The sequence below is a fragment of the Octodon degus genome, unplaced genomic scaffold, assembly GCF_000260255.1.
Source record: "Octodon degus isolate 3935 unplaced genomic scaffold, OctDeg1.0 scaffold00329, whole genome shotgun sequence".
Classification (NCBI taxonomy): domain Eukaryota; kingdom Metazoa; phylum Chordata; class Mammalia; order Rodentia; family Octodontidae; genus Octodon; species Octodon degus.
This window is the reverse complement of record NW_004524905.1, coordinates 251,421-265,185: the sequence shown is the minus strand read 5'-3', so window position 1 is coordinate 265,185 and position 13,765 is coordinate 251,421. Positions and strand designations below refer to the sequence as shown.

At 49.5% G+C, this 13,765-nt stretch overlaps 1 protein-coding gene across 1 annotated transcript in view; it reads right to left on the bottom strand.

The window, feature by feature from the left end:
• Positions 1-10,917, bottom strand: part of Gpr143 (G protein-coupled receptor 143) — a 29,010-nt gene extending 18,093 nt beyond the window's left edge. Inside the window, exons 1-5 of the mRNA XM_023708093.1 lie at positions 10,674-10,917; positions 7,271-7,380; positions 6,467-6,561; positions 2,362-2,454; positions 1,651-1,760 (exon numbers count right to left, since the gene is read on the bottom strand). Coding sequence (XP_023563861.1) covers positions 1,651-1,760; positions 2,362-2,454; positions 6,467-6,561; positions 7,271-7,380; positions 10,674-10,917 — 652 coding nt within the window. The remainder of the gene's footprint in view (positions 1-1,650; positions 1,761-2,361; positions 2,455-6,466; positions 6,562-7,270; positions 7,381-10,673) is intronic.
• Positions 10,918-13,765: the final 2,848 nt, after the last annotated feature.

Here is a 13,765-nt window from a genome sequence, read left to right as displayed (position 1 = left end):
ACTTCCAGATCCCTCTGCTGCTGTCCATCGTAGGAGTGACCAAGCCCTCCCTTCCATCTACTTCCAGACCCCTCTGCTGCTGTCTCAGTTGAGCTCCCAAAGCTACCATCAGGGCCTCAAGAGGATGCTGAGGGCAGACCCACGCTGGCCCTGGCCCTGAAATGGAAGAGCACCTAAGCCTGGCCTGGACCTAAGAGATGTCAGCACAGGACTGGTGTGGGCCCTATGCAGGCTGCTCACTGTCACCTACTAAGCCTGTTACCCAAGAATCTGCTCAAAGGGTAGGGACACCCGGAGGAAAAGGACAGAAGAAAGAAAGGAGGAACAGAACAAGATTTATGTGTACACACAGGGTTGCTTGCATAATTGTACTGCTGATCTCTGGTGGTCTATGGAAAGCAGCAGTTAATGCTTAATTTTTACTTCTTTTCACCTTTAATTTCTTATAACTTTTGTTTATTTCCAATTCTGCATACATATATCTGAAAATCTAAACAATTAATTTGAAGACAACATTATGCAACACAACGAGCACTGTTGAATTCCTACTATGTTAGTGAGATACTGTTATCATTTTTAACTTTTTTAAATGACTTTTATTCTCTTTAAAAAATAAAACAGCAATGGAATACCCATCTCTGGCAGAAGTAAACAGAAAAGGGGGATATAAATGAAGGACCATTTTGTAGTGAAAAAAAAATATACACACACACACACACACAAAATAGCTAGGATAGGTACACAGCTACTTTCTCTTAGTTCAATGAGAAGATATACACTAATAGTGTTTATACAAGATATTATATCTGCATCTTATACTATGAATAACTACTATGAAGACAACAATGTGCAATGTATTAATTATTGTAACTGTCCTACTAACCTGTTTTTGAAACTGTTTCATTGCTATTTTATCTTTTTTCTCATTAAAATGAATAAAAAATTAAATAAAAAAGTTAGATAAGCAGAATCAATATAATTAAAATGACCATGCTCCCAAATTTTATATAACTAAATGCAATTGATTTGTCTATGTTTTTTTAAAAAAGGAGCTGGCCAAATAGCTCAGCAGATTAAAGCACCTGCAAGCAGGCACAGGGGCTAGGGGTTCGATCCCCCAGGCCTGCCACACTCGCCCTGCCCCTGGGACGTGTTGAGACAGCAATTGAGACTGGGCATGGTGGTGCGCACCTGTAATCCTAGCTCTTGGGAGGCTGAACACAGGCAGATCATTAGGAGTCTGATCCAGTAGTGAGACCCTGGACGCCCTGTAGACTCTTCTCTAAAATATGTTAATTAAAAAAAAAAAAGCCTAGACTGGGCAGTGTAGTGAGACCTTTTAAAAATTACATTAAAAATAAATGAATCAGGGCTGGGGAGATGGCTCAGTGGAATAAGCGCTTCCCTGGCAAGCGCAAGGGCCTGAGTTCAATCCCCAGTTCTGCAAAATCAATCAATCAATCAATCAATCAATCAATCAATCAAATAAAAACAAATTAAACCTGTTCCCCTGCTCCAGCTGTACAGCGCCTGCTCACATCTCAGCCAGCTAGCCTGCATCATCCACAAGCACGGCATCGATTGCTATCTCAGCCCAAGGCCTGTGGCTGTCACCTCCGCTGTGCACGCAGAGTGCTTCCCCATCATTACCTGCAGCCACCGTCTTTTGGAACAGCACCGGGTTGGCCACCAGGACAAGCAGCAGCGGCAGGTACGTGGTAACATAGTGGGGGATGGCGTGGTCCAGGCCCCTCTCACACCTGAGGTGGACATTGAGTCATTCTGAAAAACCAGGCTGCGGCCTGTGCCTGCCCCCTGATGTGGGCGGGAGCTAAGGGGAGGAGAGCATGACCATGTTTCTACTTCGCCTGCAGGCAGTCTGACTTCAGCTGAGAAAAGGCAAGAGACTGCAGGCAAAGCAAACCGGTCATCGTGTTTCTAATAAATGGGAGGCCCCTAAAGCATCCCGCTGGGGGAGGCTGCAAAAGGGAAGACAGGAAGACATTCCGATCACCACACAGTGGCCCACACCTGTCATCCCACCTGCTTAGGAAGCTGAGGCAGCAAGACCACAAGTGCAAGGCCAGCCCAAGCAACACTGAGAGCCTGTCTCAGAGTAAGTGAAAAGGGCAAGGGGTGCAGCTCAGCGGCAGAGAAAGGCAGAGCCGTGTTCAGGGTCCCAGGTACAATGCTGACGTTGGAAACAGAGAAGGAAAAGGAAGACCTTCGAGTAGCCCAGGGACCTCAGCAGCTGGGTCTGGGATGTGACAGAAGCCTAAAGAGTCAGCCGGCTCCCTTCCAGCAAGCGAGCACAGGCAGGGCCGGGGCAGGCAGCATGGGCAGCTGGTGGTCATGGCTCACCTGGACACAGAGGGGTAGTACAGCATGGCCGCTCCCTCGGCACAGAGCAGCGCGGCCAAGCCCCAGGCCATGAGGTGGTAGAGCAGGATGGTGCTGTAGAGACAGAAGGACTGGGTGCCATGGCTCAGGGGACTCCAGGTCAGCCGGGGTCACTTCCCAAGCCACTTCCCTGCAGACGAGCTCTTAGAGTGAGTTTGCTGCTTTTTAGGGAGGGAGAAATTCACATCCATAGCATACAATGAACTGTCTGAATGCTGGAGGGGCTGTGGAGAAAAGGAGCCCTTGCCCACTGTCGGTGGGAGTGCAGACTGGTGCCACCACTGTGGAAATCAGTGTGAAGATTCCTCAGAAAGCCTGCAGTGGGTTGTCCCACTCAACCCAGCTGTTCCCATCCTGGCTATTTTTCCTAAAGAACTGAAAGTATCACAGCACAGCAATATATGTGCACCCATGTTTATCGCAGCACACTTTGTCATAGCTACACCTTGGAAGCAACCCAGATGCCCATCCGCTGAGGAATGGGTACAGAAGATGTGGTATTTTTACGCAATGGAGTATTACTCAGCTAGAAAAAGGATAAACTTGAGGCTTTTTATAGGTAAATGGATGCAACTAGAGACCATACTCATAAGTGAACTAAATCAGACTCCCATACGTAAACATGATGTTGTCTCGCTAGTGTAAGAAGCTGAAGGAGTAAATAAAATCTGAAAGGTACAATAGATACTGTGAAAGAGAAAGAATCAGTTCAAAGGGAAGGAACAAGTCAGGTGAGGAAAAGGACAAAAAAAGAAAGAGAAAAGATATATTTATATATATTTAGGATAGCTTGGATAATTGCACTGCTGATTTCTGCTGGTCTGTTGAAAGGAACAGTTAAGATTTTTTAACTTCTTACTAATTTCTTATAACTTTTTAAACCAATTTTGCATGCTTATATTTGACAATCTGAACTAATTTGAAAACATTATCCAATATAAACATTGTTGAATTCCTATTATTTTGTTTTGTGAAATTCTGCATTGTTTCTAATGTTGGGGGGGGTTGCTGTTTTTATTCTCTTTAAAAAATAAATTTAAAAAATCAAAACAGAAAAGTGAACAGTGTGAAGTGAGCAATTCAGGGACACTTGGTGTGGCTGCGGTCCTGTGTGGGCCCAGCACCTCTGCACCACCCCCACTGCCTTTGTTCCCCTTAGCACTCACCCCCCAGTTCCCTCAGGCCCACAGGCCCTGACACCACACATGGCTTTTCACACTCCTCTCCCAAGCATTCATTTATATTCTGAGACAGGGCCTCTCCAAGTTGCTAAGTTGCTGCCCAGGTCGAGCCCCCTGCCTCAGCCTCCCAGAGTGTCGGGCTTGCCCTAGAGCACCACCAGAGTGTTTATGTAGAGACACCTACAGGACCACGTGGGCTCACGTGCCTGGCTTCCCCTGCCACTGTTTTTGAGGTTCGTTTGTGCAGCAGTGCCCTCTGGAGGGCTTAATTAGTCTTAAGGCTTAATTCTGTCACACTTGGTTTCTCTGCCCATCTGTCGGGCACATCTGCTTGTTCCAGTCCTTGGGCTACAGTGAATAGCGCCACTGTCCACATGCGTAGGGGACTAATTCAACTCCTCTATGCAACCCTACTGAGAAATGCAACTGTTGTGCTCTGTACTATTTTTTAAGGTTTTGGTCTCTTTTTTTGCCAAGTTGTTTGTTTGTTTTGTGATCCTAGGCCTCAGACCCTAGACCTCGACCTGCCAGATACTCTGCCACTAAGATACGCCCTCTTCTGCTGCAAAGTCAACTTCCTGGTCTGGGGAGCTAATAGAAAGGATTGACACAGGGCCCTGATACTCAGCCACACCCCCGAACCTTTCTAAATGTTTCTATATAGCAATAAACCTTCATCATACAGCCCAAAATGGCTTCTATCTCCTGAGCTCAAGTAATTCTCCTGCCTCAGCCTCCTGAGTACTTGGGGCTATGGTAGAGTACCACTGGGCTTAGCTCCGATTTTAATGATTTCCATCCCAATACAAATGGCTATTTTTTGACAATCTAAACATGACTCATCTCTATAAAGCCATGGAATAGGTAAGTGATCTATAGTATCCTCTGAGAGCACTGCTCTTTTCGAATCTGCCACAACCAGAGTAGGCTCCACAAATTTCCAGTTTGAAGCCGGAAGTGATGGAGGTGCAGTTCTGTAATCCCAGCACTCCAGGAGGCTGAGGCAGGGGAATCACAAGTTTGAGCTTAGCAGGTACAACGTAGCAACTTAGCGAGATGCTGTTTCAAAATGGATGAACTTTAAGAGGGCTGTGGAGGTGGGTTAGTGTGAAGGCCTCGGGCCCAACCTCCAACACCAAGGAAAATTCTTTTCCTGTGTTAAACTCCAATCCCAAAGATGGAAGAAGTGAGGAAGTGGGGCTTTGGGCAGGCAACTGAGTCTCAGGGATAGAGCCTTCATGGGTGGGATTAGTGTCCTCATAAAACAGACCCACACTGGCTCATTGGCCCTGTTCCTCCAGGAGAGGACTCCTTGGACCGACGCCATCTATGAAGCATCCCTGTAATTCTGGAACTTGGGGCATAAACACGAAATAAGTTCAAGGTCAGCTGACCAAACTTACCTACACCCTGTCTCAAAAAAGAAGCTGGAAACATTTGTGATAACTGGAATAAGGGTCCCCAAAGATGTCCATGTCCTAGTTTATACAAACTAAGAGTATATCATTTTATATATTCATACATATGTTGAATATGTAGAAAAAGATCCATGAGACAGGATTAGACCCTTACAACATAAGGCTGAGTTCAGCATGCCCACCTCTTACTTTTCTACAATAAACTTATAGTTTAGTGTAAGAGTAGCCAGCTCTACATCTAAGAATATTTTCCTGAGTGATACAGGAAGTGATTTATATGTTTACCCACTTGACGTGATGCACAGCAACTAGTGTGCATGTGAGCGAAAGAGTCAGAACAGGATTTGGACTCCCCTTTCCACTCTATCTAACTGGTCCTGTGTATGTTTGCCCGAGCATCACAGAGGGCCCAGTGTACCCACACCCCTCCAGTACTTGTTTTAAAAAGTTTTCTTTTGGGGGCTGGGGAGATGGCTCAGTAGAATAAGTGCTTGTCTGGCAAGCACAAGGGCCTGAGTTCAATCCCTGGTTCCGCCCAAAAAAAAAAAAAAAAAAAGTTTTCTTTTAATGTCTTTGGTAGAAGTAGCCCAGTTCTGTACTATGGCATGTGGAAAACCTGCCTACAGGAATCACGAGATGAGCTTATATGAATGACCCAATGGAATCCAGGGATCCACAACAGCAAAGATTCTCTGGGGCCGGGTGTGTAACACAATGCTAAAGCATTTGCCCAGCACATGTGGCCCCTGGATTCCATCCTATATAATATAAAAGAAATTAGGAAACAGAAAAAAAGAGGAAGAGAGGTAAACAGAGGGGAAGGGAGACAGGAAAGCAGACAATCTTTACCAGCTATGCAGAAATAACCAAAGGGTCAGGCGTTTGATGCTCTATATTCCCTACTGGCTGTCAAGAAGGTAGAGGGGCCACAAGCTAAGGAAAGTAGAAGTTTTTAGAAACTACCCCCAGTGAAGAACGAGAGGAACATGGGATGCAGTTCCTCCTTGGAACCACATGGTGGTGCCTGTGTGCATCTAAGTGTGATGAGACTCCACAGGGAGACCTTTTATTCATATATACATCTCAGTACAATAAATCCTAAAGCTCACAAACTAGATGAAGCCAGCACTACCCATCATCCTGGCAAACAACACCCCACAGCCTACAGTGAAACTCAAAGTCAGCAAGGGAGGCCAAAGGAGCGGTGTCAGGGAGCAAGCGCAAGACCCTGACACTCAGCGGAGACAAACAGGACCAGGGCACCAGAAAACAACTGTGGCTTGGGCCAGGAAGTGCTGCTGGTGGTTACGGGTGTGCCACAGATGGGCCAGGCAACGAGGCCAGGTGATCTGAGCCCGGGGCCAATGCTAATTTCCTATCTTGGTGGACCCTGGACATTTAGCAGCACCTCAGCTCTACCCAGTGGACTGCAGACGGCAAACCTGGCCCTTATGTCCATGACAGTACCTCTGTCCTGCAGACCTGCGGATCACCAGGTAGGCATCCACCGCGTAGCAGAAGAGCCACCAGAAGCAGGCGCTGTACAGCAGCTGGATCCACATCTGGAAACAGGGAGAGCCCAGCATGAAGGACTCTAGAGGCAGGGACTCGGTGGCCACCTCCCCCATGCATGAGAGACCAGCGTCCGAAGGCAGCACTGGAGAATGGGGACACGGCATGCGCAGCCTCCAGGCCCAGGAGGGGTGTGAAACTGTCCTGTACCTCAGGGACACTCATAGGCCATGACTAAAAAGTCTGAAGATGCCCGGGGGTTTCTGTGAGCAGCAAGGAGACTCAGAGTTTCCCTCAGCCGGGAAGGAGGAATGAAAGGATCAGGGCACACTGTGGGTACAAGCCGGGCCTCTGGTAGTATGAAACACTCCCTAGAAGACACTGGGAGGAAGACAGCACCTCCAGTGGGATGGAGGGAGGGCAGGCGCCTTGCTTCCAAGGCAGCAAGACCAGAGGGTGACTTGGTCAGAGGGAGGCATTTGTAGAGTCGATGCACACTGAAATTGATTTCATGAGCAAAAAGCAGCCAGCCTCCTTTCTTCTCAGTTGCCCCCACTTTTGTTTTGTTTTGTTTTATGTACTGGGAATCAAACTCAGGACCTTGCTCTTGCCAGGCAGGCACTGTGCCCTTCCCGTGGGTTCTGAGTGTAGCTCTGTCCACAGTGACAATCTCCACAGCAAGGCATGGTGGTGCACACCTGTGATCATAGCACTCAGGAGGTTGAGGCAGCAGAGGGCGACAGAAGTGGACAAACTTACCGCACTCCCCACACAGAAAGCAGCAGGCCACACATCTGTTCTGTTCCCAGTGGAGATGCGTTCAACAAAATCTGGAGAGGCGAGCCACACAGAAGACCGGATGACCAGCCCTGAGAGAGACGAAGATACCAAGGCGTCTGATCTAAATTCACCCAAACATGACAGATCTCATGGACAAATAAGAAGTGTCGTGGGGATGATGGTGCACAACTATAATCCCAGTGCTCAGAAGGCTGAGGCAGGGGGATCACTGCAAGTTTAGGGCCAGGCTGGGCTACATAGCAGTCTCAGTCTCTATAGTGCAAAAACAAACCAACTGACCAAAGCACTTAATAGAGGGCAGACGGCTGGCTCAGCGGATAAAAGCATCTACAAGCAGGCGCAGGGGCCAAGGGTTCAATCCCTGGGCCTGCAGCATGGGCCCCACCCCAGGGGTTTGCTGAGATGGCAATTGAGACTGAGTGTGGTGTGTGCCTGTAATCCCAGCTCTTGGAAGGCTGTAAACAGGAGAATCACTGTTATAAGTCTGATCTAGTAGTGAGACCCTGAACACCCTGTAGACCCTTCCCTAAAATACAAAAAGAAAAAAAAAAAAAAAAAAAAAAAAAACAGAGGGCTGACCAGATGGCTCAGAGGATTAAAGTGCCTGCTTAGGCATTCACAGTGGTTGAGGGTTCGATCCCTGGCCTGCTGTGCCAGCTCCACCCCCAGGGCACACTGAGATGGTAAATGGACTGAGCGTGGTGGCATGTGCCTATAATCCCAGTGCTTGAGAGGCTGAGAAACAGAAAGGATTCCTACAAGTGCCATCTTTGCAGTGAGACTTTTTAGACCCTATACTAAAGACATTTTTTAAAAAAAAATTCTTAGAATGAGGAAGGAAACCAATGTTTTCCATTCCTGATAGAGAAAGGAAATATTCCTTCCTCATCTTATTCTTCAAGTCTGAGAAAGGAACTTAAGGTTACATGGCATTTATCTGAAGTCAGGGTCATGGGTGTCTCTACACACAAGACAGAAATGAATTGGGCCCTGGGACACACAACCCAGCACCCATTCACTGTGGGTACCCAGGGCAAGTCACCCACCATGAACAAAGCCAAGCACGACTGGATAAGACCAGAGCATGACAGTTAGTGTCATCAAATAGTTGTGAAATGTAAGCAGAACTTGCAGCCTGATGTGAACAGAACTATCACAAAATAACACAGATAACCAAACATACAGAGGCTAGTGAGAACAATTGTTTTTAATTAAAGTGATAGCATTGGAGATAGATGTCTAAAATTCTTGTGTCATGGGGAGATGGCTCAGTAGAATAAGTGCTTGCCTGGCAAGCGCCAGGTTCAATCCCCAGCACTGCAAAATTAATTAATTAATTAATTTAATTCTTGTGTTTCCATACTGTGGACTAAGGTCCGAATAGGTAGAATAATCTGAAGTCTGGAATTGGCTTCAAATGAATCCAGTAAGGAGGGAGAAGGATTGTGTAAGGCACACACAGATTCATGGCCCTTGTTTCTGTATTACATGCTACATTAGGTATGCTGGAGATTTTCCAAAAGAAAAAGTTAAACAGAATGGCAAAAGCTGGGATGGATGCGATGGTTCACACCTGCAATCCCAGCACTTGCAAGGCTGAAGCAGAAGGATTGCCCCAACTCTGAGGCCGGCATGGGCTACAGAGCGAGACCAAGTCTCCAAAACCAGGGGCAAATTCTAGTTTAAACTTCTGTAAAATGTGTCATACTACAGCATCAACAGACCTAGTCTGCTCCACATGGCAGTGAACCGTTGTGCCCCTGTGGGCCATACTCTCTCTGTTCAGCACCTTGCTCTGCCCTGTAGGCAGGGCTGCAGACCAGGGCAAACACAGGGCCTGTGTCCTCTACCGCTTCCCTTACAGACGCTGACGTGTGAATTCTTCTGTTTTCTCTGGGTTGTTTTACGGCAGGGTCTGGCTTTGTAGTCCAGGCTGCACTCAAACTCACTACACAGGTCGGGCTGCCCTCGAAATAACATCAACCCTCCTGCCTTAGCCTCCTGAGAGCTGCTGCAGTTACAGGCCTGTGCCACCACACAAGCATAAATGGTGACACTCACATGTCACCAAACATTCTTTTGAATTTGAAACTGTAAAGTCCCACTTGGCTGGGCCTACAGAAAGCATGCAGGAGAGGCCAGGTCAGCTGAACATAGTGGGCACCTCAGGGGTGCAGACTCCAAACCTGAAAGGGGCTGACGTGTAACTCAGTGACAGAGCACTTGCCTAGTATGTATGCCACCAGCAGCAATAGCAAGGGTTTTTTTGTGGGGGTGGGGTGCAGGAAGGCAGCTAGCATGGTCCACAGCTGTCAGCCCAGCAGTCTGAGAGCAGAGGCAAAAGGATTGCAGATTCCAGCCCAGCCTGGGTAATTTAGCGGGCTAAATTGAGACCCTGCGTCAGAATCAAAAAGCGCGAGGTCAGCAGGAAGGCCCAGGATGCAGTCCTCCAGACCTGGGCCCTGGGTACACGCCCATAAATCCTCCTGGACATATTGGCCAGACTGTCTCAGAATAAAGCAAAGGAGAGGGGATGTAGCTCAGTGGTAGAGCACCCTTCAATTCAACCCCCAGTACCAAGGGCACACCTACACAAACACACAGCGATGTCCCTTAGACTGAATTTCACTGACCGCCTTGTTTTGCACTTGTCACCCATGCACCCCCTAGGAAACTGGCTCCGGCTTTTCTAAACTGGGAGCCCTCCGATGTCCCGCCCAACCTGCGACCCCATGCCCACCCTGATCCCCAGATCCAGCAGGTCCCCATACCCGGCCAAGCCCCCCAAAGCCAGGATGGGGCTAGTCCCCAACCACAGGCCATGAGCCCTGAACCCAGCACCTAGCAGGTCCCCACCGGCGGACCACCAGCTGTCCCCACCTTGAAAGGAGCACCGAATGGGTCACATCTTCAAGTTGTGCTTGCCCTGAACCCCTAACCCAGCAAGTCCGCACCTGCGGCCATGCGCCGTGACGTCGCACTCCACCCCACCTGCGTGATGCATGCCCTGGTCCAGCAGTGAGCCCTGGGATCGCTCTCTTGGCCTACCCCACCCTGGAGCGGATCGCTCCCCAACCCTACCACACTGTGAGTCATGCACGTCCTGAATCGGGCAGTGAGCATGTCCTGGTCTGTATCCAAAGGCCATGTGCCCCGAAACCCCCTGGGTCACACGCCTGAAACCCGCACTCGTGGGCCGTGCTCCCCGGACCTAGCATGGAATGGGTCATCACTCATCTCGCCTGCTCCATGCCCCAACGGACACACGGTACAGGTCCTGTCCCAGCCTGCAGATCACGTGCTCAGAACCGGCACCCAGCAGGTCCCGGCCGTCCTCACCCATGGGCCACGCCTCACCCACCTAGGCAGCCGAGCACATCACAGGCCACTGCGGCGCGCACCACTCGGGCAGAGGCGGGCGCGAAGGTCGAGGGCGCCCCGGGAGCCGCGGACCGGCGCAGCAGCTGCAGGAGGCCGAGCGCCAGGCGGAGCGCGCAGCTGCCCAGGCAGAGCCCGTGGAACTCCCGCGCGCGGAAGCTCAGCACCAGCTGCGTAGCCGCGTCCCGCGTCGGGCAGCAGAACGTCCCCAGGCGCGGCGAGGCCATGAGTCCTGCTCGGGACGCAGCTGGCTCTGCCGGTCGGTCGGCGAGGGACCCCGCGGGGGCCGGGTCACGCGCTGCTCCGGCGGGGGCATCATGTGCCGGAAGCGCTCCCTCCCGCCCCTTGGGGGGCCGCGGAGGCGCTGGCGCGGTGGGGGCTGCACACGCACGAGGCCTCACGAGGTGCAGCTCTAAAGCCCTTGGGGGCGGGGACCAGCGCCGCCCAGAGGTCTCCCCTTTCCCAGGCACCTCACCTTCGGGGATCAGTCCTCTGGCCCAGGCTGCTAGCAGCCATCTACCCCTAATTGGGCTTCTGGAAAATGAGAGCCAGGAGCATGGTCACACTGCCTGATTGGGACTGCGACACCAAGCTTCACCTGCAAATGTCCCTCCTAAGCAGTTACTGTGGCCTTTTTGTGGTCCTTTGCCCCCATAGAAACAGCCCTATAGAGGCATGACTTTCTTTTAAAGTTAAGGAATATCGCTTGGCCGGGGAGATGGCTCAGTGGATTAAGTGCTTCCCTAGCAAGCGCAAGGGTCTGAGTTCAATCCCCAGTTCTGAAAAAAAAAAAAAAAAAAAAAGTGGGCGTGGCGGTGATACAGGGAGAAAAACTGGTGGGTGACCTCCAAATGATACAGGGAACTTCCAAATGACATAGGGAAAAATGGTCTCCCGACCTGACCTGCACGAGTTCATGTTCTCTAAAACCAAAGAATGAATTTTAGGAACAAATGGAGGTTATGAGCAGAATATATTTATTGAGGGAAAGAAAACACCTGTCCAAGAGAGGGACAGGAGGGGGGGGGCCCAAGCGAGTTGTCCCCGGAAGCTGTCTCTTCCAGGGTCTTTTAGAGTGTAAAACCATGTATGGCTAAGGTAGAGAAAGGGGGAACTTGCTTAGGTGGATGTGGGGTGGGACAAAACTATGGTCAACCAATGAGATTACAAGTACCATTGCTCAGGTAAAATTGATGAAATATGGGACCAAATGGGGAAGGGAGTCACATAGCAAGGGGGCATGAATGTAAAACAGGACCTTATCAGGTAGCCATCTGATAAGGATTCTTCTTGGCTTTCTCAGGTTAATGATCAATCTGGGATGCTAACCTTTAGGGAGGTTAGCACTGTTTGGTCTTTAGGTCTGGCTCAAGCAGGAGCATCCGTCCCTCCCACAGTTGTAAGGTAACTTGTCTTTTGTGCCGTCTCTTTGAGGGCCTGGCCCTGTGTGACTGCCTATAATATTTGCTTCTAACTCGGCTGTCTGTAACAGTGGTGCATGCCTGTAATCCCAGTGCTCAGGAGGATCATTGTGAGTTCGAGACCAGCCTGGGCTACAAAGTGAGCTCAAAGCCAGCCTGAACTGCACAGTGAGACCGTATCTCAAAAAGACAAGAAAAAGGGGTTCTATTTAGCGTACATGTTTCAAAATTGCAACATAGTGAAGACGACAGTAAGGATATAATAAAGGGGTTTTTTTCTTTAAAATCTTTAAGGCTAAAGATAGAAAAGATGAAAGCGTTCCCTCTAGACTATGGCCGTTTGTGCTGAGATAGGATCTTGCTATGGCGTCCAGGCAGGCCTTAGCTCACGATGCAGCCCAAGTCTGCGTTGGTCTCACAGGGATCCTTCTGCCTCAGCCTCTTGAGCGCTAGGATTATAGGTCTGCACCATCACTGCTGGCTTGATTGCCCTTTTTTAGGCTTCTTTATTTATTTATTTATTTTTAATGTATTTAGGACAGGGTGTTCAGGGTCTCACTACTAGATTGGACTCATAATGACTCTCCTGTTTTCAGCCTCCCAAGCTCTGGGACTACAGGCGCTCACCACCACGTCCAGTCTCCATTGCCAGCTCAGCGTGCCTCGGGGGTGGGCCAGCACAGCACGCTGGAGATCTAACCCCGGCAGCTGAACTCTGCCTAAGCAGGCACTTAGATGGCTGAGCTATCTGGCCAGTCCTACCCTGTATATTTTTAGAAGAAAAACAATGATGGGAAGTGTAGCTTTTCCTAGAGCTGTTGCCTAGCACGTGAGTTCCAGTCACTGCACCCTCCTGTCTCGGACAAGAAAGAATAGGGAAAATGAAGTTGCACCATATTTATCATCAACAGTAAATTCCTGCTTGGGACACGCTTGTTTTGCTTTGCTCTGCTGTGCTGTGTTCTGCTTTAGAGACAGGGTCTCGCTGTGTAGCTCAGGACAGCTTTGAGCTCACTATCTAACCCAGGCTGGCCTTGAACTTTCTAGGATTCTCCTGCTTCAGCCTCCAGATAAGCTCATTCAAGATCACAAAACAAAACACCCTTGGACTGTAAAATGGGCTTCTTTGTTGTTGTTTTCAGTTAACCAAAGCTAATGTGGCCCTTTATTTCCAGGGATTCTTCCTAAACATTCTGGACAAGACTTCCTGCCCTCAGGCTCCTCCTCCACATTTCCACCTCCTCCTTGTGACACTGGAGCCCAGGCAGCTTCACAGTGGAGGGACCACAGCCTTGGCTTTCTATGGGTCCCAGAGGGAAGCCCACCAGCCCTCTTTAACAATGGGCTGCAGACACCAGCGCTTCAAAAGACTGAGCTCTGGCGTGACCACCAACTATGAACTCAGCCTGTTGGGCTGCAGCTGCCCAGCTGAAAGTACAGCTGATCAGATCAGGGACCTAAGCAGGCTCAGTGTGAGACTTCGCAGATGGGGCAGGGCAGATCATCGAGCCTCATCTTTTGTTTTTTGTTTTTATTTTTTTTTAAATCTTTTATTGAGGGCTGGCCAAATAGCTCAGCTGATTAAAGCGCCTGCAAGCAGGCTCAGGGGCCAGGGGTTTGATCCCAGGGCCTGCAGTGCTGGCCCTGCCCCCAA